At 45.4% G+C, this 25,120-nt stretch overlaps 1 protein-coding gene across 5 annotated transcripts in view; it reads left to right on the forward strand.

The window, feature by feature from the left end:
- The window catches only part of AKT2 (AKT serine/threonine kinase 2), a 644,724-nt gene that overhangs the window by 435,389 nt on the left and 184,215 nt on the right, over positions 1–25,120 (forward strand). For all 5 annotated transcript variants that reach the window (XM_086938261.1, XM_086938260.1, XM_086938262.1 and 2 more), the window contains one exon: positions 13,941–14,009. In XM_086938261.1, the coding sequence (XP_086794387.1) occupies positions 13,941–14,009 (69 nt within the window). The remainder of the gene's footprint in view (positions 1–13,940; positions 14,010–25,120) is intronic.

The following is a 25,120-nucleotide window of genomic DNA, read 5'->3' on the forward strand; positions in this document are numbered from 1 at the left end:
TGTTCATCTCAACCATCAAAAAAAAAACGAAAAAAAGAAAGGCAACAATAATGCCTATAAGAAAATAAAGCCATTGTCGCCAGTCCCACATGGCATTATACTTAATTTTTAGAGTTGTAGGTGACCAAGGCACATTACTTTCAGATATACACTCGGGGATGAACTGGTTAGTAACAGAAGTTTTTTTTTCTTCTATTCCCAACACAAGACATCACTATCAAGGTGAGCTATAGAAAAAAATAGAACCTTTAATGGAGAAGCAGAAGGAGGCATCAATAATGCATATATGAAAATAAATGCATTTTTACCTATTATGTACCCCATTATGCCTAAGTTCATGGCTGTAGGCAATCACAGTGTACAACACATACATGGAGGTTTTTCTGCCCATATGTGCAGTTACACAGAAGGAGGACATATAATGACTCTGCTTCCACACATTCACATGTAATACCCATAGTCCTGTCCGACTTAAGTTTGGCACCGGTACGATCTTGACTGAAGTCTCATACGATGACTGTTGAGGAACCGCTCATTTCACTTGATCTGTCATCTCCACAAGAGTGACAAGACACCCTACACTTTAATTTGAACAATGATTACGACGCGAGCGACGAGTTTGCTCAGTTCTACCAAAATGAAAGTTGGTGTGAAGAATTGCAAAAGGCTAGTGATCTTGATGCCTTCTCTAAAACTGGCCTTCTCACCCCTGGACCCATATTAGAGAAACCCGCTTTCTATGTCATGGTAATCCATAGGGCGGCCACAGTCCTTGACATAGTAGCTCCCCACCTTGGTAGTCAAAATTAACGCATTGACCCAAGTTCTCCGGCTGGGGCAGATGTTTTCTGTTCCCTTTTTTACCATGTAATGAGGCACTTATTAGAGCCTTGGGCCAAACCTTGCACCGGCCCTCCACTTAACAGGTAAATTGCTAAGCGCCATCTCCCTTCTCCGGGCAGCCCTGCATTCCTCTATCTGCACCATTCCCCTGAAAGTTTAGTGGTTAAAGCATCCACGAGCCTGTCTAACCTCCACACTTTTCCTACTACTTCTCCCCCAATAGGGAGTCTAAATGGGTGGGAACATTTCAAATGTGAGCTTTTTCTTTCTCCAGCTGGGCTTTCTGATCAGAAAATGCCAGCTGTCTCCTGGGAAGTTAATCCCACACCTTTTTGGACTCAGTGTGAGTTCTTCCTGGTGTTACTCACTGAAGATCTCTGACCGGTCCTTGCATAAACTATCCTGGACGTTTGTGATATGCCCAATTTTATGATTTGTTGTGACTTGGACACCACTTTATTTACTTCAAGCGAGCATTGGCCCCAATGTTGCCATTCGCTGCCTTGCTTGACTGAGATCAACTGGGTTCTCAGGCGATGTCCAGTTGTGGCTTAAGGACGCGCACCCTCATCCTCCAGCAGCTGACCGAGGACCATCTTTCTATTTTGCTGCAGTAAGTGCAAGACCTTTTGGTCAAAGGCGCTGTCAAGAAAGTGCCAGAAGTAGGACATGGTGGTTGTTCCAGCTACTTCCGGTGCCAAAAAGGGTAGAGGCCTTCGTCCTATTTTAGACCTGCTCCCTCTCAAATCCTTCCTCCGGAAGGAGGGGAGAAATTAAAAATGTTCACATTGTCCGAAGTATTATCTGTTCTCGACCCTGGAGATTGGATGATTGTGTTGGACATGCAGGACACCTATTTTTTGTATACGTGTCCTGCAGACTCATCGGCACTACCTGCGGCTTGTTGTGGAACAGGAGCATTTTCAATTTGCTGTGCTCCCATTTGGTATCACCAGTGTCACTTGGATGTTCATTAAAGTAATAGCAGTGGTAGCAACACACCTTCTGAGGTCGGGGTACCAGTCTTCCCCAACCTTAACAACTGGCTGTTAAAGATGGGATTGCTGTTGGCGCCTAGCAAATCACAAGTGGCAGTTGTGTAGTGTAGTTCCTATATTCCTAATAGCCTCTGCGGATTGGAATAACATATACTATAGTTTAGACGTAGGACTGAGGTCGACTAGGTCTCTATCGAATATATTAAACTTAATTGTGAGTGCCAGCTAGCTCAGAGGTCAGTAGAAACTTTCTCGAATTCACAAGAAGGGATTAGTTTCTGACAACCGCATAAACATGACAACTTTGTTTCCCAAGAATAAGAAATCAATCTCTAGAGTCGCGGAAACAATAGATAACTATTTTAATCAGTCAATCGTGCATGCTTCGTTTCACCAGAGGTGCTGAGAAAATAGAGAGACGGGCATTTTCAATAAAAAGTATTTATTGAACAGTCTTCTTTCTCAAGCATAAGAAATGTACTGCTACAATTGTAATACTGGTTATAAAGTATATAATGCGATAAGTATTATAAAGTAGTACTGTAAAAGCATGATATGGTTTTAAGCCATAAGTTGCCTAAAACGTATAAAATACATACAGTAATAAAATAATTACTAAAAGTACTCAACTGGTGCTTCTAAAATACGCTTACCCCAGTGTACCCAACCTAAGTCTAGTACAAGGGAAGAAGTAGGTGAGGAGGAGCCTAAGTTTAGTATTTCTCTGCCAAGGATCTATCCAAGAATTCTTTAACCCCTTCGATGCTGATGACGAGCTCAGCTCGTCATCACCCACGGGTGGCGTGTGCTGATGACGAGCTGAGCTCGTCATGTATCGCGGTAATTTAAAAAATGCCGCACAGCGCAAAAATCGCCGCAGCAGCGATGCGGTTAAGGGTCTAATCCGCTCCGTACCTTGTTTTTAGAATGAAGGAGGTCTTGTATCTCTATCTGAGGACTCAATTTCCCAGCAACCCGCAAGGGTAGCCTGGAAACACTGGAGCTGGATTTCTCAGCAGGAGAAAACACAGCTTCTTTCAGTGCGTCAGCTGGAGGGTCTGCTTCCTTCGGCACTTCCTGCTGCAGGGCGTCGGGCAAGTAGTGAGTCGATCTGCTCCAAACCGGCGTGTGTTTGTCTGGGCAAATGTAGGCATATTTATACTTTGAAGGTGCCGAGTTTGACGTATGATTGGACTTAATAACGTCACTCAAAGACTCAGTTCTTTGAAAACTCCATGATTTTCTATATAAATTAGTATTCAGGCGAGGGGAAGTCCCTAGCTGCTGAAGGTGGGTTTTTCTAAGAAATCATTGTTGATTCTTGGAACTTAGTGGAAGTAGCCATGTCGTATTTGGACTGCATAGGCTCAGTCTAAATATGGTAATGATTTCTATGCCTATATAAGGATTGGGTCATTTATACCTATATAAGGGCATGAATCGGGAAAATTACACTAGGGTCCTAGATTCATTTACAATAGTGGTACCCAGAGGTCGCGGATGGTCTCTTCTGCAAATGGGGGGAACCTTGGCTCAATCTGCTTGCTACTGCAGAGAATGAGCAATGTCCGTGCATCTGCATGTTGGAGTTTTCATGGCATCTCTCGCTCGGAGACACGTTCTGCCTTGAGTGGAACTCTGGATTCATGTATGCCTTTCCACTGATACCACTCCCACCCCGAGTTCTCAAGAAATTCAGGATGGACTGGGCCTAAGTCATCCTAATAACTCTGGATTCGGCACAGAGTATGGAATCCAGAACTCCTGGGCCTTAACATTTGCCCTTTGATCAGGCTGCCTCATTGAGGGGATGTACTGTTGCAGCATCAGGACAGAGTTCTTCACCTGGCCCTTCGCAATCTCCAGCTTCATGCTTGGAGATTGAGCAACAACAAGCAGCTGAACACCTTCAACCTTTCTCCAAAGGTGGTGATGCCATCTTGGCAGCCAGGCGACCGTCTTTGCAACTTGCTGGTCTCTCCGGTGAATGTAGATTGAAGCTCAGAAACCTAATGAGGGTAAAAACTCATCCTGTTTCTTTGCTTCACTGGTGTTAACCCAGTTACCTGCACTGGTCATCTTTGCAGAGAACTGCTTTAATACCACTTGTTGTCCCCAAGTATACCGTTCACAAGTTCAATCATAAAGCACACCCACAAGGAAGAAAAGTATTCCAAGTATGGGGTTAAGGCACATCATTTGCAAAGACATACAAGAAGCAAAACTAAAAGACCTCTACATATTTAGCTGTCATCAACCCTCTTTCTCCGTGTAGCCCGGTAATTTGGCAGGAATCTTCCTTTTCTGTGGGTGAGGGAACAATCTGATTTTTGAAGTGTGAAATATCTCCGAGATTCACATGCTTGCAATATTCTGCTGTCGAGAGGTTCGGTCTGGAAGAGTTTATTTTCAAACGTTTTCTCCTAAGGGCATTGACAAAGGTGGAGGCAGTATGACTCACTCTCACATCGACTGTAAACCCACAGTTCCCACAGTGCATTCAGGTTTTTCTAGGTGGGTCTTTGGCATTGTCAGAGAATGTTAGATACTGAAGGTGGTGTGAGCACAAACTTTAAGTTCTGCTACACCTTTTATGTATGGTCTGCTTCTTCTTATAGGTCTTAAGAATGTTATGCCATGTTGCTTTTAAACCAAAATCTAAAACCCTATTGAACACAGATCACTTATTGCTTGCACACTGGGCCACAACAGACATGTTAAGGCAGCCTTAGTTCAGATTCTAGATAACATTTTAGGGTGTACCAAGCTATGTCTAAGAGAGTATTTAATTCCATTCCAACCATAAACCTACCTACCTGCATCTTGAAGAGGTACAGTTTGGTATTATGGATCTGCATGCAAATGTATAATACAGTGGGTCTTGACCTTTTTTAATTCTGTGAACCCCCAATGAATCATTACTGGCATCTAAGGGCCCAAACAGACTCATTACTGGAAGCCGGGGACCCCAGTCTCAAGCAGTTTCTTCGATTTGAACCTCAAATGAATGAGAAAAAAAGGATTTTTATTGGGAAGAGTGGAGCGTTTCTAAGTTAGATTTTTAATTCTAAAAGGCAAAGCAATATGCTAGATGGATACATGTTGGAAATGAAAGGTGCACAGAATTGTACTAATAGAGTCGATTCTGAATGTACCTTTTAGACATTTGCTTACATTTGTGTCTTTTGAGGTACTAATTAATAAACGGACTTGCTATACAGTTAGTTCAGCTATGGAGTTGTGGACCACTGAAGAATTCTGGGTGATTTCCTACATCAGTGCCATTGGCAAAAATGCTCCTAAGTGGTGCTCATATTTTTTTCTGATTTGTAAAACAACTGATAATTGGCAGTGTAACGCACATCATGTGAAACTAAATCTGATCACAGGCTTTAAAACTTAAGTCCGTAACTTCTTTCTTCCCTTCCATTATACCTTGTTATACTATGTCACTACCGCATTCTTGCAAGATATATATAGAGTGCCTGTGTCACTTGTTACATGACTGCTATCCAGCATGAGCGTGACCATTATTTGAATTGCACTAAAGTCCCTCCAAACAGCCTTCAGCATGAAAACCATAAATTTTTGCATATTTTCCAGAAAGACCTGATTTTTTTTTTAATGGAAAAGGGTCTTAAGCACTTATCCATTTCCAGAATAATTATTTAGAGGCTTAGAATGGACTTATCTCCCCTGTCACTTTGCCACCAGACCCATAACATTTTCACAATTCATCTCTCAATCTTGCTGGTGCGATGAATGCTTGTACAACATTCTATTTTCCATCAGTGCATTCGGGTCAGTAGCAAGTTGTGCGTCTTTTCTCTTGTTGTGATGATTTTCAAAGTTCTGTAAAAGTTGAAGAGTAGCTGCATGCATTTTCTGGGTTTTGGATTTGCTCATTCAAGCTACAGCAGTGTATTCTGAGGTGAAACACCAAACGATAAAGGTGGCACATCACTTTATTTGAGGGGAGCAGTGTAGGCACTAGGTGGGAAAGGAAAAGCAGCAGTGGAGGATTAGTGAATGGAAGCTCAGAGTTCATGGGCGGTTACTTGCACAGAGAAGCAGCACAGGATACTAAGAAGGAAGAAAACACTGAACGTTTCAGGGGACTGAGAAGCAGGGCAGGGTCCAGGGGGAGGAGATACAGTACAGGGTCCAATAGTGAAGAAGCAGTGTGGGATGGTGAAGAAGCAGGGAAAAGTCAAAAGGGGCAATGGAAAGGCTGGGTGTAATGGGGCACTTGGCAGGGTTGGGTCCAAGGTTCTGTGGGGTTGATAGTAGTAGTACAGATTCCAAGGGGTTGGGGAGCAGTACAGGGCTCAAGGGGTTAATCAAGGGATCAAAAATCTGGGGCTTATTGCAATATGCAGTGCACACATTCTGCACACTTTTTGGGGGTACCTCAAATGATGTCTTTGGTGCACGTATCCCGGTAAGCCCTTACTTTCTCTCCTTGACTGGAAAGGAGATACCGAGTGGTGAACAGACTGGCATCAGGGTGGAGCGGGACATACATCAAAATATCAGGATATATTACAGAAAGAAGACACAGAGAGGGGACAGGAACTTTTGTATCCGGAAAACCTAAAAGTAGTGTTCCTGCATGCTTCTGACTTCAGTCCATTGCAAAAGTGCCTAATGCAGCCAGTGCTAAGGTCCGTTCCTTTCTTTCTGCGCCTTCAGACACCGGTCTGGAGCTCCGCTCCTTCCTCCTTTCACTCAGTGAAGAGATTTTCTTCTAAACCTTTCCGGTGTGAAGGAGATGTCTCCCTTTAAAACATCATGGTTTAAACCTTGTAGGGATTGTTATAAGCAGAGGACTATCACAGATTTCCCTGAGATGTTCCTCTGGTGCTTGGGTTCATCACATAGCTCCAACTCCTGCGTTGACTGGGTCCAGCTGAACCCCAAAGACAATCAAGAATGTGAGTTGAATCTCTTCATGGTGATACCCTGGAAGGCTCTGCATCGGTCCCGCTCCAGATCGAAATCGGCAGACATGACCTGGCCTCCTGTGTCAGCGCTGATCTGAATCTTAGCCTCACCGGCCACACCCCTTTAGTATGCCATTACTCACCCACAGCAATTTAGTAGGAGGCAGGATAAGCCACTTCCTGCAGGGGTGGCAACACATTACATCTGGCAAATAGGTACTGCAGATTGTCCAATGGGACAATGACCTGCCATTCCTTTTCTACCCACCGCACCTGCCACCTACATCAGACCACTTCTCAGAGGATCACAGGTCCGTTTTAAGCCAGGAAGTGCAGGCTCTTTTGTCCATGTGAGCCAAAGAGCGGTTGCTGACCTAGGGAGTAAGGACTGGATGCTATTCCCGCTACTTCCTTGCATCGAAGGACGGAGGAGGACAGATGCTTCCTTCCTATCGATAGATCTTTGCCCTCTCAACACCTTCCTGCACAAAGACCAATTTAAAATGCTCACCTTGGCCCAGATAATGGTTGGTGGTGTTGGACCTGTAGGATGCTTGTTTTCATGTCCCCGTCCTGTAGGCCCACAGACTCGACCTGCTTTTCAAGGTGAGCCACAAGCATTTTCAGTTTAATGTACTTCCATTTGGCCTCTACAGTGCCCCTTGAATGCTCACAACGGTGATGACTGTGGTCGCAGCTCCATCTTTGGAGGTATGCATACAAATGATAGACGAAATGCTGAATAAATCCTACATTCACCCCCAGTCAAGAGATCTGGGTTAAATCCATTGTTCTTTTGCTCACCATGCCACCCCATTTTAGACACCAGCATATGCAAATCATCCTTGACCCTGTGCCTCATGGGAACAGTCCAGACCGAACTGCCTAGCCAGGTCCTCCCTGGACCAGAAACAAGCATCCTGGGACCGGTTTCTGGATATTACCCTTCATCAGCCAGGCTAGCTTGAATCCAGTGGCACAGTGAGCAAGGGGCCCATGTCAGGGCATACCCATTCCTCTTAGGCTGAAAAGTGCTACGCAAACAAATGATGGACGGAATGCTGAATAAATCCGACATTCACCCCCAGTCAAGAGATCTGGGTTAAATCCATTGTTCTTTTGCTCACCATGCCACCCTAGTTTAGACGCAGCCATATGCAAATCAGTCTTGACCCTGTGCCTCATGGGAACAGTCCAGACCAAACTGCCCAGCTAGGTCCTCCCTGGACCGGAAACATGAATGTATGATTTGTTCAGCATTCCGTCCATCATTTGTTTGCGTATCATCTTTGGAGGTAGTCAGGAGTACCACTTTTCCCATACCTAGACGACAGGCTGTTTAAGGTGGGCTCTCTACAATTAGTCACAGACCACCTCCAGATGACGGCTGTTAGAAATGAAAGTATTAGTTGAAAGGGGTGGTAGCCCACTTCAAATAATAATCACAGCACCTGTCGGGGTGAACCAATGAAGTCACCTAACCTGTGCTTAATCCTCTGGTAATTTGCAACTAAGCAGTCAGGCTAAACTTGGAGGCAATGTGTTGTCTGCAACAGTGGAAAAGTGGCAAGTGGGTGAGGACTGTGTCCATTAAGGCCTCTACGTCGATCGGATGCTGCTCTGTGTCAGTCCCAGTGAACCCCTGTACGTTCGGTTTTTGGAACTTCTCTAGAAGTTTAATTTTCTTCAGTGGGGCAAACTGGCAAGTTGAGGACGACCTGTTATTCAATGTTGACCTCTGCACCTTTGATGACTACTCTGATCTCCGTTGGGTTCTCCAGGCAGCAAGTTGCCAAGCGGTCTCCAAGTTCCACTTCTCCCAGTTTGGGAACAGGAAGAATACGCTTGATCACAAGCCAAGTGTCCTGGACCTAGGAGGGCACCATTTGGGGATAGGGACCCAGGGTTGAGGACCACCCCAACAGAGGGCGACTAAAGTGTTCAATGCAGGTCCAGTTGGAACTGGTCAGTTGGGCAGTTGCAGGGAAAGAGGCCTCTGGAAATCTTGGTGTGTCCCTATAGCTCAAACAGGAGGTCAGCCAACTGACCCTTGGAGTCCCTTCTGGGGACCTGGGTTCAGGGGAAGTAGGTGCAGTCTTTCTTCACTTCAGGTTCTTCAGACAGCAGGGCAGTCCTGATTCTTTTAATGTCCAGGAGAGTTGTGAAGAGGTATGTGGGGTCCATTTATATGCCCAGTTCCAGCCTGTGGGCGGAGCGCAATCCATTGTCCATTCCCTAAACCAGTTCTATTAGGTTCCTCCCCTTCCACTGGATTTGGAACCAACCCCAAGAGAGAGAAAAGGGAGCAGGTTTAGATGTGAGCTTTGTAGACAAAGAGAAAGGGTTTGCATTGATGGACAGGACTTTGTTCTCATTAGATGTGAGCTTTGTCTGCCAGTGACCAGGTAGGCATGCTTTGAAGCTCAGGAAGGTGCTGGGTACAGTCCAGAGGCCATTCTGCCAAGAGAGGAGACCCTCTCCCCACACATAGAGCCCTTTGTCTACTGTCTGGGAACAGTACACATCTCACCACAGGTGAGCCATCATGGGCCCAGTGACAGCTGGAAACTGGCAAGAAAGCCTTTTGGTTTTAGGGAGGAAAATGACAACTTTCTGGAAATGTTACTTTCAAATAGTAATGTAAAAGCCAACTTAACAATTAAGTTGGATTTTAAATGACTATTAAAATGAGTCCTTGAAATATTTTTCTAACTATTCCCAAACTGAATTTAGCACTTCTTAAATATAATAGTTTAAACCAGTGTTAATCTATGGGAAAGCCTGCTTTGCTACAGTGAAAAACGGCGTTAGAGTTTTATTCATTGCCAAGACATGTAAAAGATTAACTACACTTGTCCTACTTTTAAATACCATGGACAGTGCCCTGGGTCTTTTAAGGCCTATACTGGGGGTGATTTATAAGTATAACAAAGGTAGATTTAGACTTGGCAAAAGATTTATTTTGTCAAGTCAAAAAAAGCCGTTTAAAACTGCGCACCCAGGCTGGATGGAGTGGCCATCTTCGAGACATATTTGATAGGGCTACTTGGGTGGGTGGCACATTGAGTGGTGCAGCCCACTAGTAGCATTGCATTTTCAGGTTCTGGGTACAGGTGGTACCATATACTAGGGCCTTACAAGCAAATTAAATGCACCAGTCTGGTGCATGCCAATTTTACCATGTTTAAAATGGAGGGCACAAGCACTTTACCACTTGTTAGCAGTGGTGAAGTGCACAGAGTCATACGTCCAAGAAAAATAATCTCCGCAACAGAAGGACCCCCTCCCCCATCAAGGTCAAGGAGAACAACCCACCCTCATGGGAGTTTTCATTGCTAAGGTGGAAAAGCTGGAAGGACCATCAGCATTGGTGTGGTCGGTTTGACTGTAAAGTCCTTCCCCTTTTAGGAAATGGACCACCTAAACAGTTTTGGATTCTCACCCTGTGTTTGTACCAGCCATCTGAGGGGTCTGTGGTCTGGCTGAACCCAGAAGGAAGCAACAAACAAGTATTGCCTCATCTTCTTCAGTGCCCAGATCACACAAAGGCTTCCTTCTCAGTTGCCCTCACCACCTGTCCATGGGATGTAGCCTCCTGATGGTGAGGACCACAGGCTGGTGTAAACCCTCATCGTATAGCTGTGTCAAGACAGCCCCAATGCCAATCTCTGAAGCATCTGTCTTTACTAGGAATGGTTTAGAAAATCCAGGGGCCATAAGCACTGTTGCTGTGCACATAGCTTCCATCGGAGTATCATAGGAGTACTGGCACACCTCTGCCCAGATCACCTTTTTGGGCTGCGTTTTTAAAGTTAGTTCAGTTACGGGGGCAACAATGGTGACATAGGCTTTGCCAAATCTCTTGTAATACCCAGCGAGGTCCACGAAAGCTCTCACCTGGGTCTGGGTCTTGGGAGGTTCCCAAAGCCATAATGGTCTGTATCTTGGGCTGAAGAGGCTATACATTGTAAATGTAAATGTAGAGTATTTATATAGCGCACTTCTACCCGGAGGCCTCGTAGCGCTGTATTCATACTGCTGAGGTACCCATCCTGGCTTTCCTGTGAAATGTCCACTCCTGGGCACCCCCAAGGTGAAGCCAGGCATCCACAGCGCTGCTGGGGCCGTGTGGCGATTAAGCAAGCTATTGCCCAGAGTCACAGAGTGGGACCCATGATTAGACTAGGCACCGAGGCGAGAATTATCAGGTCCGGGGAAATTTAGTCCAAGAGCCGCCGAGGCGGGAATTGAACCCTGGTCCCGGGCCAGACCTCTGCATCTGGGTCTGCCGCTCTAACCATTGAGCCACGCTTCTCCACTGCCGTCACCAACTTGGTGGCCCCAAGTGTACAACAGATCCCTGTCCTATCTGGTACTTGCTAGCCTTGCTAGTCTGGCCTTCCCATTGCAGAGCCTTAAACACTTCCCGGAGGTAGTACAGGGTTGTCCTCCCATCTAGAGCTGAAAACCACAATGTTTTCCAAGTAGGCAGCACTGAAATTTTCTAGCCCAGCCAGGACCCGGTTGTCAACCCTTTGGAAGATGGCAAGGTCACTCTTTAGTGCAAAGTGCATCACTGTGAACTGAAAGTAGCACTCTGGGGTGGACAATGATGACCACTCCTTGGCCCTCTCGGTTAAGGTGATCTGCCAATATCCAACGTCAAGACAAAGGTACTGAGAAACTTGGCAGCCCCAAAATGATCAATGAGCTCATTGGCTCTGGGAAAATGGTTAGCATCAGCCTTGGTGACTGGATTTAGTCCTCTGTAATCCACGCAGAACCTCAGTCCTAGAGTCGTGCCTTGTGGGGCAGCCTTATATACCAGTACCACTGGACTAGACAATCGAATACAGGAGCGATCAATCATCCCCAAATCCAACATCTTGGATGATGGCTCTCACTCTGTCATAGAGCCTTTAGATATTATTCTTGACAGGTATGCTGTCCCCCGTGTCTGTCATGGGTGCACTAGTATTTGTGCCCTTGGGTACTTGACAATAAAGTCGCGAACTGCCCCAGGAAGTAGCCACAATCCTTCCGTTGCTCTCGCGTCAGGGCAGGGGAGGGGTCAACTCCTGCTTCTGATTCATCGTGCTCCTTGGAAGACCGGAGGTCTGGGAGGGGATCACTCTCCTCCTCCTCACCATCAAGTCACCAAGAGCATAGTGACTTAAGACCTCTCAAAATTTGGCTTCAGACGTTTTACATGTAAGACCCTTAAGGGTGTTCCTAGAGGTCTTGAGGTCCACCAAGTAAGCGATCTCCCCCTAACAGTTCTTTATGTTAATCCACTGGTCCTTCAAGGCCTGGGGCTCAGTCACCCACACCTTGTGGCCAGCTTGGTACTCAACCTAAGTGCTTCATAACTTCCTCGCAGTGTTCTAGGTGCTTAATGGCCTCTTTCAAGAAGCACTTCTTTTGAGTCCAAATAGCTAATGTGGCGCTCACTACATCTTGAGGGCGTTTCCTGGGAGCTTGCACCCAACCCTCCTTTACAAGACTGAGAGGCCATGCACAGTGATTGGAAACAGAAATTCAAAGAGACCGAAACCCACTTCCTTCTGAGGCACTTTCCTTGTTTGCAAACAGTACGCAAGGCAAGAGGACATCCCACTTACACCTCAAGGGTTCTAAAAACACAATCACGCCCTTCATGGGGTTCTCTGGGAAGAAGAGGGGCAAGACGGTGTAAGAATGGACCTTCTCTCAATGGTTAACCCTCTGCATTAAGATCTGTTATTCACTGTCTAACAAGCAGCTTCCAGGAGGTCTGAGGGCTCACAACACTAGGCCTAAGGCTGCTTCCAGTGCATTGGCCCCTGTAGGGCATGTCCTGGGTAGTTGTAAGGCAGCTATGTGCGCATCAGCGCACATGTTCATGAAGCATTACTGCCTTGGCAGTCAGGACTACTGAGATGGGTGTTTTGCCCCCTCGTTCATGCAGGACTTTTTAATCTGAACCATTTCACAGATCCACTACCTTGAGAAGTAGTACTGGTTTGGTCTTTAGTCACATGGTGAGGAATCGGTGGTTATACATTTCCATCAGATGATCAAGTTACTTCCCTTCGGTAATGCTCTTTCTGGTGAATTCTCTATGTAACTGCATATTCCTCATAGCCTTCCCAATTCCCCAATCTGTGGTATGGTTTCAATCATCTAAAAAGATCACAATATGGGAATCTGCACACTGGTTCGTTCAGATCCCCAATAGGCTTTGTGGCTGAGGGCATAAGCAAATTGATGAAAAAAACTGATGTCGGCACGCTTAATTTGCACTTCTATCCAGCTCCATTTGTCACTTGCGGAGCGGGACAGTATTGAAGCAGAAGAGTCACATAGCGACAACTAAGGGCGCGAAGGAGCACTGCTTTTCCGTTTTCTCGATCAAGTCTGACACCTGAGGAAATTCGCAAGGTGATTAATCTACAACTAGAGTTTCCACCAGAAAGATCGTCACTAAGGGTAAGTAACTTGATCTTCTTGCAATATGCGCCACTCTACATGTTTGATGCCACTGCCAGTAGCAGCATCATCTCAGCTGGACAAAATTACCATGTGTTCACTGCTAGGTGCTGATCCGGCTACCTTTGCCAGTCAGGTAGTGCTGTTTGCACAAAGTAGGTCATTGCACCATCCATTGCTTCAAGTGGGTACTTCCTTATCCTTTTATTTGCAATGGTAGCACTTCTATGACAGTATAATGAATCTGATATCTACTTACTGCATATAGGGCAGATTCTTGAAAGCTCCACTGAGTTTCCACCTAGCGTGTCTAAATGTATTATTGTCTTGAAAATGATCCTAGCCTGGACTGGAAAACTTGCTAATATATTTCTCAGTTATTAACTTTGCAATACTTTCTGTGATAACCAACCCCATTGGCCTAATTTGACTAATGGAAAGCTCTGCATCGCTAATCAGGCTGCCTTCTGTCAAGACAAGATCTGCAAGGCTGAAGATTAGAATTGCAGAATCTAATCTCGAATTGTGATATCATCTGGATGCTAGGTATTGCTCTTCTGCTGTTGCCCTCCGGTATATCTGCCTTAGTCTTTCATTCTTGATACTTGCAACGTTATTATGCATTTTGAAGTCAGAATGTCTTGCTGTATAGTTTATTATTGTTTTAATTAGTTTTTTTTAATTCCAGGCTCTGAAATACGCTTTTCAAACCAGTGATCGGCTATGTTTTGTGATGGAGTATGCAAACGGTGGGGAGGTAGGTCTTTAACTTTTTATTTGTCCACCTTCCTTCTCTTTTCCTAACTTGTATCTCTGTAGTAAGGATTTTAATGTTACTATGATGAACCACTGATATACCATTATGTCCGGTTTGTGAAATTGTAGAGGCATATATAGCGTTTCATGCAAAAACATAGCTAAGAAAATTCGATGTTTAAAATAAAAATCATTTATTTTTAAACTACACTTTTACATTTCTTTGAATGGTTAGTGACTCAAATGATTAGCTGAAATACAAAACACCTTTTTCTTGCGGTATAGCATGGGCAAAAGCTTTTTTCATCTAAATTATTTTATTAAAAGTGTATTTTGTTTCTAAATTTGAAAAGAAAGTGGTGTCTCCCAAAAGGAATTAATAGTGTGTGACAGGAGACTGAAGCACATATTGACCTCATGTTTGCCAGGGATTTGTGTTTTTGCAATAAACTGTCTTTGGGTCAGAGTGTTTGCCCCCATATGTAATAAAGATATGGCCCTCAAATCGTTGCTGTTCTGTGAGTCGTTCTCTTTTTAGATGCGCAGAATTCAGAGCGTTTGTGGGACTTGTCGCTCTAGGGTCCAGGTCCAAGAGGCGCCCAGCATTACCGATATTCAAAACTAAAGTGCATCTTCCTTGTATGGTTGATTTTTAAGTTTAGTGGACAGGGAGTGTTATAACATCTTTTTAAATACAGACCTCTGTACTGAAATCAACTAGAACTATTGCACCACAGCTCCTTCCTCTGATTGAGTTCAGTTGATGCATAGCCCTCTACCTGTGTAGCCCTCCCTTGCCTTCAGTTTTGAGGGCCCAAAAATCTGAAAATGACCGATGGATTCAGTTTGTTTAGCAATTGATGTGTGCTTCAGCTCTGAATCCTCAAGCATAATAATCCTTTACCTTTTGGAAGTATTGCATGTTTTGTGCACAAAAATAAGAAATGGAAATCGTCAGTTAGGACAAGAGGTTATGGATAAATGACTAGCGCATAAAAGCAGACTGTACATTCATAGCTATATTGCATAAAATAGAGCCTAATTCGTTTTTAGTGTATCCCTAGTCTATTGGACATTTTCCTTGTGTGCTCCTTCTCGCTATGGGTCGTGAGAAATGACGTGGAACGCATAACCTTCATATTTATGTTCTCCACCCAATCCAACTATGAAATGGAGATGAGGACAGTGATGCAGGAAAAAGAAGGTTGTTTAAATATAATCCCTCGGAGAATAACGACTCTGTCTTTAATTTTAATGCTGGTGGGCAGAGGCCAACCACTGTAGCTTTTGCATATGCCAGTGTTTCATACATTTTGAAAATTTGTTTTAAGGTAGCCTTGGATGGCCCTACAGCCTCCTCAAGCACAATATGTGCTCTTTCATATACATGTTCTTGATTGATAGATCTGTTTCCAGCCGTCACTCAGCGGAGTGCTGGCGCCATTTAGCTTATGCTCAGTGTAGTGCAGCAAAACCTAATTAGACCTGGTAGTACATACCGACCCTTGTTTGGACTTTGACTGGATGCTGATCTTCTATGCGCTAGGAACCTACTACAGTCCGCAAAGACACAAGAGGGAAATAGACATCTACTTGTACTACAGTCAAAGCATCATTTACAGAAGCTATTTGGTTCAGGCCATGGTGCTGTAAGTGCACAGTGGCTTCTTTAACCTTAGCAGTACAAATGCGGTGCCAACTCACATCTATTCTCTAGTGGGACCTAGTTCCAAATTCTGCTTACAAAATCGTGTTTTTTTTTTTTCTTTGACAGTACCAACAACCCTATAATCAACAAGAATCCACCTAACTGGACGTTGTGTTCCCTACAATGGTGGGGATCACAGAATGTGGGGAGCATAAAGTGTTTGTAAAATACCCCTCACACACCAAAAGGACCCTTGGTGTCATGCTTCATCATTGGGGTCTTCGCACCCCTCTTCAGAATGCGGCGTGCTACGACCTACAGCTACGTGGGAGCACTATCTCGTGTAGACTATGTGTGGTGTGTGTGAGAGTTCGGTGTGAGTATGTGGTGAGGTGATATGAGTGAGTGAGTGATTTAAAAAGGTACCTGGCTCGTGGGGTGAATCAGAACTATTTTAATGAGCCCCCGGGCTGGTACTGTTTAAAAAGGGTGCAGGTTGAGGTGGTTATGTGATATTAAGCACATTGCCTCTCGGGTGCGTAGACATGTTTCGGGGTAAGACGCCTTCTTCAGGACAGGGTGTACCACACCCCACCTTACTCACGTTTTCCTAAATAAAAATTATTTTTACACAAAAGTGAAAGTGTAGTGCTGTAATATGCCTACACAGTTCATCAAGTTCTCTGCTAATATGCAATAAACCTGTAATTTCTTCGCCCCCTTGTACAGGCCACGGATACGTATCTGAAAGATACAAAAGCAGTCCTACAATTGTTGAAGGACATACCTTTTGACCCAGAAACCCAATTATTGCTCAGCCTAGACGCCGAGAGCCTGTACGCCAGTTTGCCACATGATGAGACACTATACATCATTGAGGAAGTACTTTTCAGTAACCCTTGGAAGTACCAGACCCCACGTGGGGTAGTCCTGGAATGTATTTCATTGGCACTCACAAAGAACTTCTTCAGATACAATCAAACCTTGTATCTTCAAAGCCACGGTACCAGCATGGGCAGTACTTTTGCCCCAAGTATTGCTGGACTCTACGTCAACCATTTAGAGACTACTAAGATCCTCAATCCGTCCAATCCCTTCAGAGACAATATATAGACGATGTGCTCGTAATTTGGGAAGGGGATCCACAGTCAGTAACTGACTTCATGAACTGGTTGAACATGCAAAATGCCTTTCTCAAATTCACTAGCTCAGTCTCCAATGAGTCCCTGGTTTTTCTTGATCTGAACATCTACCCGGAGGGCGGCACACTTAAGACAACTACTCATTTTAAACCAACTGCCAGACACTGCTTACTAAGATTTGACAGTTTCCACCCCCGGCTCTTACGAACCAATTTACCATACGGTCAATTCCTCCGCCTGAGATGAAATTGCACAGATATCATCCAGTTTAAAACACAAGCAAAGGATTTCAAAGCCATGCTGCAACACAGACAGTACCCAGACCGCATAATTGATGCGGCAATGAAACGAGCAAGGAACAATAACCGAGACTCCCTTCTGGAAGACAGAACAGAAACAGAAAATAACCAGAAAAGACAAGTATGTCTAACAACATACACTCAAATGAGCTCGCAAAAATCATTAATAAAAACTGGCGAATCCTGACCTGTGGCGAATTGACATTTGAAAAACCAATGTTTGCTCATAAACGAAGGAGAAATCTAAAGGACATGTTGGTCCACACTCGCCCAAAAGAGAGCCAACAACACACAGCGCCTATGCATGTAATAAAGGGACATTTCCCATGCGGAAACTGTAGTTGTTGCCACCTGACCTCAAAGAGTAAACAACTAACCTTTAGAAATGGCACCACGTGGGAACAAAGAAGCCTTACAACCTGCAACAGCAAAAACGTAGTCTATATGATTACATGCCCCTGTACATTGGAATACGTAGGGATGACAACGAGAGCAGTCAAAATACGCATGAATGAGCATAAGAGCAACGTCCGGTGCAAAAAAAGCACCACCAAGATGGCTACGCATTTTCTGGAGGCTGAACACTGTGTTAACGATATCAGATGGACAATAATTGAACAGCTACCCACAGAAAACAGCTTGTTCCAGAAGGAACAACGATGGGTTTTCCACCTCGGGACACATATTGACGGCCTTAACAATGAGATACCATGGGGGCAAATCACCTGAATAAGTATCAAGATTTAAGTCACAGCTTCCCACTAAAAATAAGGGAGTGTTCTCTCCCGTTTTTCTGTTCTCCCAACTATGTGCCACTATGTGCCTGTGTGAATGGTACTGACAGTACTGCTACACAAGAGGTCCAAGACTTCATAAGCGGCCTGATCTAACCAAGATTACAAGGAAGAACGCAAACACCCCTCTAATTTGAATGTTAAAATGGAACTCACGAGACCATTTATACGAAAATGAAATGCATGATTTTATTGATCCACTTGTAAATAATATTTCACAATGTTTTGCGTTATTATGAACATGCAAAACCACCATTTACAGGCTCCATTTGGTCGCATGGCCAGTGGTGAATATAGCGCAAGTCAAACTCTGAATTTCAGACGAGGGAGTGAAGTCTCCCGCTCGCACATGCTTGGTGGCCCTGCTCAACCGCGCATGCACGAACGATTAGACAGCGCACAGACGGAGCAAGGCGCACAGGGAATCGACACCAGTGAGCGCGCCAGGTGAACAGGCCATTTTTTCATTTTTTTCATTAATGAGGAAAACCCATATTAGGTATTTCCGCTGAACTAATTACCAATTAACGAAGACCAATGAGAGCAATAATGACTATAAATACTACCCCGACGGGGCGCTACTGCATTCACAGCGGAGCCACGTTCGGGGGCAGAAGGACGTTACCAGTTCAGTAACCCGTGAGTAAAAGCAGAGTTTGAGACAGAAACAAACTCTTAAAACCAGGGTGAAGTAAGTACCTATAAATGCCGTTCCATTATTACTACTTCTAGGGGCCAGTGGACCCAAACTCTCCACCAACATTCGGAGGCTCATGAGGCATTGTACTATTGAACACCAAGTATGTCTTTTTCATTCTCATTTCCTTCACCTCCTATAACGAATTTTGACCTGGATTCTTTACAATCACTGGGCAGAAGGAATGTACAATTCTAGAGTGTGTGCTTTATGTTATATGTGTGTTTGTGATGTATTTGTCTTCCCCCTTTTTAGGTCTCGCCTGTTGATGCGCATGCGCATCGAGCAAGGCGAGAGTATTGCGAGTTATCCACTCTTTATCTACACTGCAAGGAATCGTGGCGATTCCTTGCAGTGCCCGTGACTTTTAAGGTCAATGCGCATGCGCATTAAGCTTATGCGCATGCGCATTGACCTTAAAAGTCACGGGCGCGTGCATGTCCGTCTTTGTTTACCCGCTCCGCCCCCTCCCGCCGTGTCGCCTTGCCTACTCTCTTCCACAGCCTCCCCCAGCTCCGCCCCCTCACTACTTGATTGCACGGCCGCTAGGCCGTGCCTCCCCTACTCTCCTCCCCCCTCCTCCTCTCCTCCCCTGCCTGCCTGCCGTGTCGCACCTCTCCCCTCTCCGCCCCCTCCCCCGTTCCGCCCCCTCCCCTTCCCGCCGTGTCGCATTTTTTGTAGCCTTGCGATCGTTGTACTTTTAGGCGCTTTACACCCAAATATCTGTTTTAACAGCTTCCTGAGAGAGCTTTGCGCCAATATTGGTGTCATATTGTAGTAATCCCGCACCTGTCGCAGTCCCTGGCAACTGGTATGTCATGCCTCGTTTCATTGTTGCATTGTTCATCGGCGGTGGTCGGGAGGAGGAGAGGCTTTGGTAACTTTAGTGCATCCGTTGTAACTACCCGAACACGGCTATGGTCATGAGCCTCTCGTTACACTGCGACTTTCCGGTAAGATTCTTTATACTCTCATTACCGACTGGTTCGTTTAAGTCAGCCGCTTGTCATTACACGCGGTTTAACTTCACGAGTAACTTGCGCATGAACCGGATTTTGTTCTACGCACTTTTCCAGATACTGTAACCTGCCAACGGGCAGATTATAGTATGCCCATGCACCCTTCACTTGATTTTCAATCGGATTCACTCACCACCTTCTTTTTTACTAACTGGACTCTTCTATAAGCACTTTTCCTGGGCACACGTTAAGCTTCATCAACACCGTCAGTTCCAGCCATAATATGGTGTATCTGCACATTTTCCACCCGAGCTTGCACTAGGGATCATATCCCTTTCCTATCTGAGAATCACGGTTAAGCATGACGCCATTTACACTATTAGATGCACTTCTCCCCATGAACCTTCTTCTTACATATTTATGTGGTTGAGCTCCCTACCTGAATACCTGCCGCTAGGCCGTGCCTCCCCTACTCTCCTCCCCCCTCCTCCTCCTACTCTCCTCCCCTGCCTGCCTGCCTGCCGTGTCGCACCTCTCCCCTCTCCGCCCCCTCCCCTGCCCTGCCCTGCCCGTAGAATAATATATCCTGACAAAACGTGCAATCAATCATTGTACCCTACAATACATAATTACGTCTACAGTATATCTTAACACCAATAAGTAGTTTTAAAGCTAGTACAGTGTTTGCGCAAATACGCAAAACCAATGTAAACATGCAATCGGACAGCTAATCAACTCAAAGCAAATTAGTGCGTTTAGGCAGTACTAAGTGAAACATCCTGAGAGAAGGTGTAAACAATATTTTACCCCGACATTCACATGTTTACCAATATAATGTAAAATAAACTGAAACGCACGCCACCGCCGACTCCTATTCAGCTGAGAGTTCAAACGAGACCAAATTAATACCATTTTAACTGTATGCCGGCAAACTAGCACATTAATTTTAAATCGACAGATATCATCCATGCGGAATCAGTTCTTTTTAATGCTGACCGCCGTACACATTTCTGCCAATTAACGTCAATACTACAGCACCTCAACCCACGCCACCCCCCAAAAAATCTTCTGAATGGATCCCAGTGTCTGTATCAATCGGGCTACTATAACAATACTACCGTCAGCGGACAATAAAATTGTAATATAACAGTCATTTATTAAAATTATGAGAATCATCCGAAGTGGTCACTGCATTTGAATCTTGCCCTTCCTCGCTTCTTATTTCATTCAGTCTAAGAACATTCAGTCACACTGATCTGCAAATGTTCTTCGACTGGGGTTTTCATTACCCGTCCTAATTGAGCACTCAACCACCCACCTAGCATGGGCAGACACGTATATTTACTCTGTAATTCTGCGCATTTACTTAGGGGGCCACCACCTCTCCTCAACTTACACGACCGCCTGTGATTTCAGCTTAACAATTCCGTCGTGTGTTGATCTGTTTTACTTTTAACGGATGTATAATTTTAGAACTTCCGGGTCGAATATCAACCGATTGAAAGGCTTTACAAGTGCGTGGCGGAGTCTAGGAATAGGCGGTACCACCAATGTGTAAGACGGCCTGTGATTTGAGTATTGTTGACACCTCAGCCAATCCTGATCCAGCCCACAGAATTCTAAAGCGATATTCGGCTGTGAGGGAGGCTTTGGCTGTCATATGCATGTACTCTTTTGACAGACGGCGCACACTTTTGGCTGCTGCTACCCCTGTTCCATGGGTTCAGGCTGGACAGGTGCCAGTCATACGGGTCACGGCCAGTGTGGCATTTCGCTAAGGGACATGCGGCATTTCTAACACGTAGTAAAAATAGGTATTCCGTTAGTTTTGTGACATTGGTTCTATTTGAACTCTGCTTCTAACTTGATTACTCCCCTGACATGTCAGACCACGTGCCGTTACCCTCAACCCCTCACCCACCCTCAACCCCTCACCCTCAACCCCTCACCCTCAACCCCTCACCCTCAACCCCTCACCCTCAACCCCTCACCCTCACTCACCCACCCTCACTCACCCACCCTCACCCACACTCACCCACACCCACACTCACCCACACTCACCCACACTCACCCACACTCACCCACACTCACCCACACTCCCCCACACTCACCCACACTCACCCACACTCACCCACACTCACCCACACTCACCCTCACTCACCTTCACCCTCACTCACCCCCACTCACCCTCACTCACCCTCAACCCCTCACCCTCACTCACCCTCAACCCCTCACCCTCACTCACCCTCAACCCCTCACCCTCACTCACCCTCAACCCCTCACCCTCACTCACCCTCAACCCCTCACCCTCAATCCCTCACCCTCACCCACACTCACCCACACTTACCCCCACTCACACTCACCCTCACTCACACTCACCCACCCTCACTCACCCTCACTCACACTCACCCACCCTCACTCACCCTCACACCCACCCTCACCCTCACTCACCCTCACACTCACCCTCACCCTCACCCTCACTCACCCTCACTCACCCTCAACCTCATGCTAAAGATTTACAAAAAAAACCCATTAACAATTCTAAAAGCACTAACTCTAATGCTGCGAGACCTATTGCATTTCTAATGCTTGTTTTACAGGGTCACCTGCACCAGTAGCATGACATAATTTCATGTCTAGTGACCTCTTACCACTTATTTGTTACAGGTCACTGCACTATGTACAAAACAAGAAGTGGCATACTACATTGTGGTTTCTCTCCTTTTTCCATTACAGGTTTATTGCATATTAGCAGAGAACTTGATGAACTGTGTAGGCATATCACGGCACTACACTTTCACTTTTGTGTAAAAATCATTTTTATTTAGGAAAACGTAAGTAAGGTGGGGTGTGGTGCACCCTGTCCTGAAGAAGGGGTCTTACCCCGAAACATGTCGACGCACCCGAGAGGCGATGTGCTTAGTATCACATAACCACCTCAACCTGCACCCTTTTTAACAGTACCAGCCCGGGGGCTCATTAAAATAGTTCTGATTCACCCCACGAGCCAGGTACCTTTTTAAATCACTCACTCACTCATATCACCTCACCACATACTCACACCGAACCCTCACACACACCACACATAGTCTACACGAGATAGTGCTCCCGCGTAGCCGTAGGTCGTAGCACGCCGCATCCCGTAGAGGGGTGCGAAGACCCCAATGAAGAAGTATGACACCAAGGGCCCTTTTGGTGTGTGAGGGGTATTTTACAAACACTTTGTGCTCCCCACATTCTGTGCTCCCCACCATTGTAGAGTACCAACAACCCTCCATAAAAGACGTTACACAATGCCTTTACAATAATATTGCACACGTTATTGCAGTTTCACTTCTACTTTTGAGATTCTGTTTTTTGTCAAATCATAACGGCGGATTATAAATGCAATCTTAATGTTTTGCATCCAGTGAAGAACCAAGTTTAAAAGATTGAAAGTGCATAAATCGCTACAGTGCTGTGTTTGTGAACTGCAGTAGACACTTCCGTTAAAAGGGAAGTGACTTCGACAGTAAACGAGTGGATTGTACTGTTAATAGAAATAAGGTTAGATTGCTAAGAGGTTGCAGTTGGGCTGAATTTTAAACAACACATCTCGAATTTCGATCCCCACATACCTCCCAATTATATTCAGGCCTTACACATAAAATGAAAGCAGGGTATCTAATGTAATTTAGGGGTCAAAAGTAAAATTCAAACCCTTTATAAAAATTAATCATGGGTTATTGTATCTAACCTTGAATCACTGATCACGGTGTACTCCCTCAGCGCTTTGCGCACCCAAATGATCACAGCAATTTCTGCTTGCAGTGGTGAACCAATATCAGGCAGTAGTACTCTCAGATCAAGGGATTAAAAGTATCCAAAAGACACCAAAGACTTTCTGGTGAAAATAGCAGGTTGGAAATAGAAGCAAAGAAAGAAATGAAGGGAAGAATGGTGCCTTCACAGTGCCTATTGGAGCTGATGGTTATTATCAATCAGACGTGCTGAAAAAAGCACTATTAAATCAGCAACCTTTCACTTTGTTGCTGCCTGCTCTTCAAAAAGTTCTGCGGTTTCTTTCTTTCACTCTCTACTATAGAGAGGCAGGAAATGGTTCTGTTGTAGACAAAAGATATATTGTAGGCAAAAGTCTCTTGTGAAATAGTCTTTGTTGGGTAGTACAGCTAAAGTTTGGAAAAAATAAAACTGTCTCTTTTTACCATGGTATCAATATTTGTTTTAACATGTGTTTTGCGCGCGTTGAGGGACGATAAAAAGAACGGCCCGCTAAAAATAGAAGAAAAATGGTAGCAGGTGTGTCCACAGAAGGTCACGACGCGAGATTGGGAAAAGATACACAGGAGTGTGCGGAAGGTGTTGGTGAGCTATCGCTTTAAGCAGATCCAGTACAACAAAATACATATGACATACCTTTCACCTAAGAGGCTGCACGCCATTGACGGCTCCAGAGAACCCTCACTGTCCCAGATGTCGCTACGGCCAGGCAGATTTTCTGCACATGGTGTGGTTGTGTCCAATGATCCAGGTGTATTGGGGGGTGGTTCTCGAGAATCTGACCCGGATAACGGGTTGGACAATAGCTCTAGATCCACATCCTTGTCTTCTGGGCTTGATTCCTGGGACCCGAAGCGCAAGATAAGCAGGCGGTTCCTGATCCTGGGTCTAGTTATAGCCAAGAGGCGTATAGCAATCCACTGGTTATCTCAGCAGGGACCGCTTCTGGAAAAATGGAAGACGGATCTACGGGAGTGGACCCTAGCGGAGGAGGGACATATGCGATGTACCAGGAGGGATACTGAGGCGGGGTATCAGGAATAGAGAGGACACTAGATCGCTTTAGAGATGGTTTTATTTTACAAAGACTCTTCTTTGTCTACTTGTAAGTCTTTCTTTAGCAAAAGTGGCGGGATCCCTCTTGACTCTGTGCAGATGGTCCACCATGAAGGGAAACCGGCTTCTGGAGTACTTGTTCAGGTGGTTTGAAGTTCAACCACTCCCTCGTAACAGCCTTGTCCCAAAAATAAATCAGAGAAAAAAATAAAGTATTAGGACAACCGTCCACGCTCTGGGTACTTTGTCAGGGACTGGGTGTGAGGAAACCAAGTGCTCAATATTTCTCTACAAGTACGACCGCTACCGGGGCTTTAGTGCTCGTGAGAGGGAGGGGTGAAAGCTTTGACTGTACACAGTATTTACAAGGCTTTTATCTAGCTCGTTTAGGTATCGGGAACTTTAAGCTTCAGTGCGGTCTCGTCTTCCGACCCAACCCGCTACCTTGCCCCGTACCTGTTCGAGCCACGCTCCTCCCTTGGGAACGTGGCGGCGCGGCTCGTGGTAACAGTGGCCTCCTGGCTTCGCTGCTGTGTTCTCTAAGTTCGGCTTCCGCTCCTCCCCGTCTTCGGTAACCTGAATGTACGATCCGGATCCGACTCCCAACCGTCCTCCTCGTGGGAAACGCCGTCTGCCTTCTTCCGGGGATCTCCTTCTTTTGACGGCCCAGGCGTGTTGACGTCGTCAGTGGGCGGGGCCTCGTCTTGCATGAAACCCCAATTAAAGAGACCTTGTCT

The sequence above is a fragment of the Lissotriton vulgaris genome, chromosome 9, assembly GCF_964263255.1.
Source record: "Lissotriton vulgaris chromosome 9, aLisVul1.2, whole genome shotgun sequence".
NCBI classification, from domain to species: Eukaryota; Metazoa; Chordata; class Amphibia; order Caudata; family Salamandridae; genus Lissotriton; species Lissotriton vulgaris.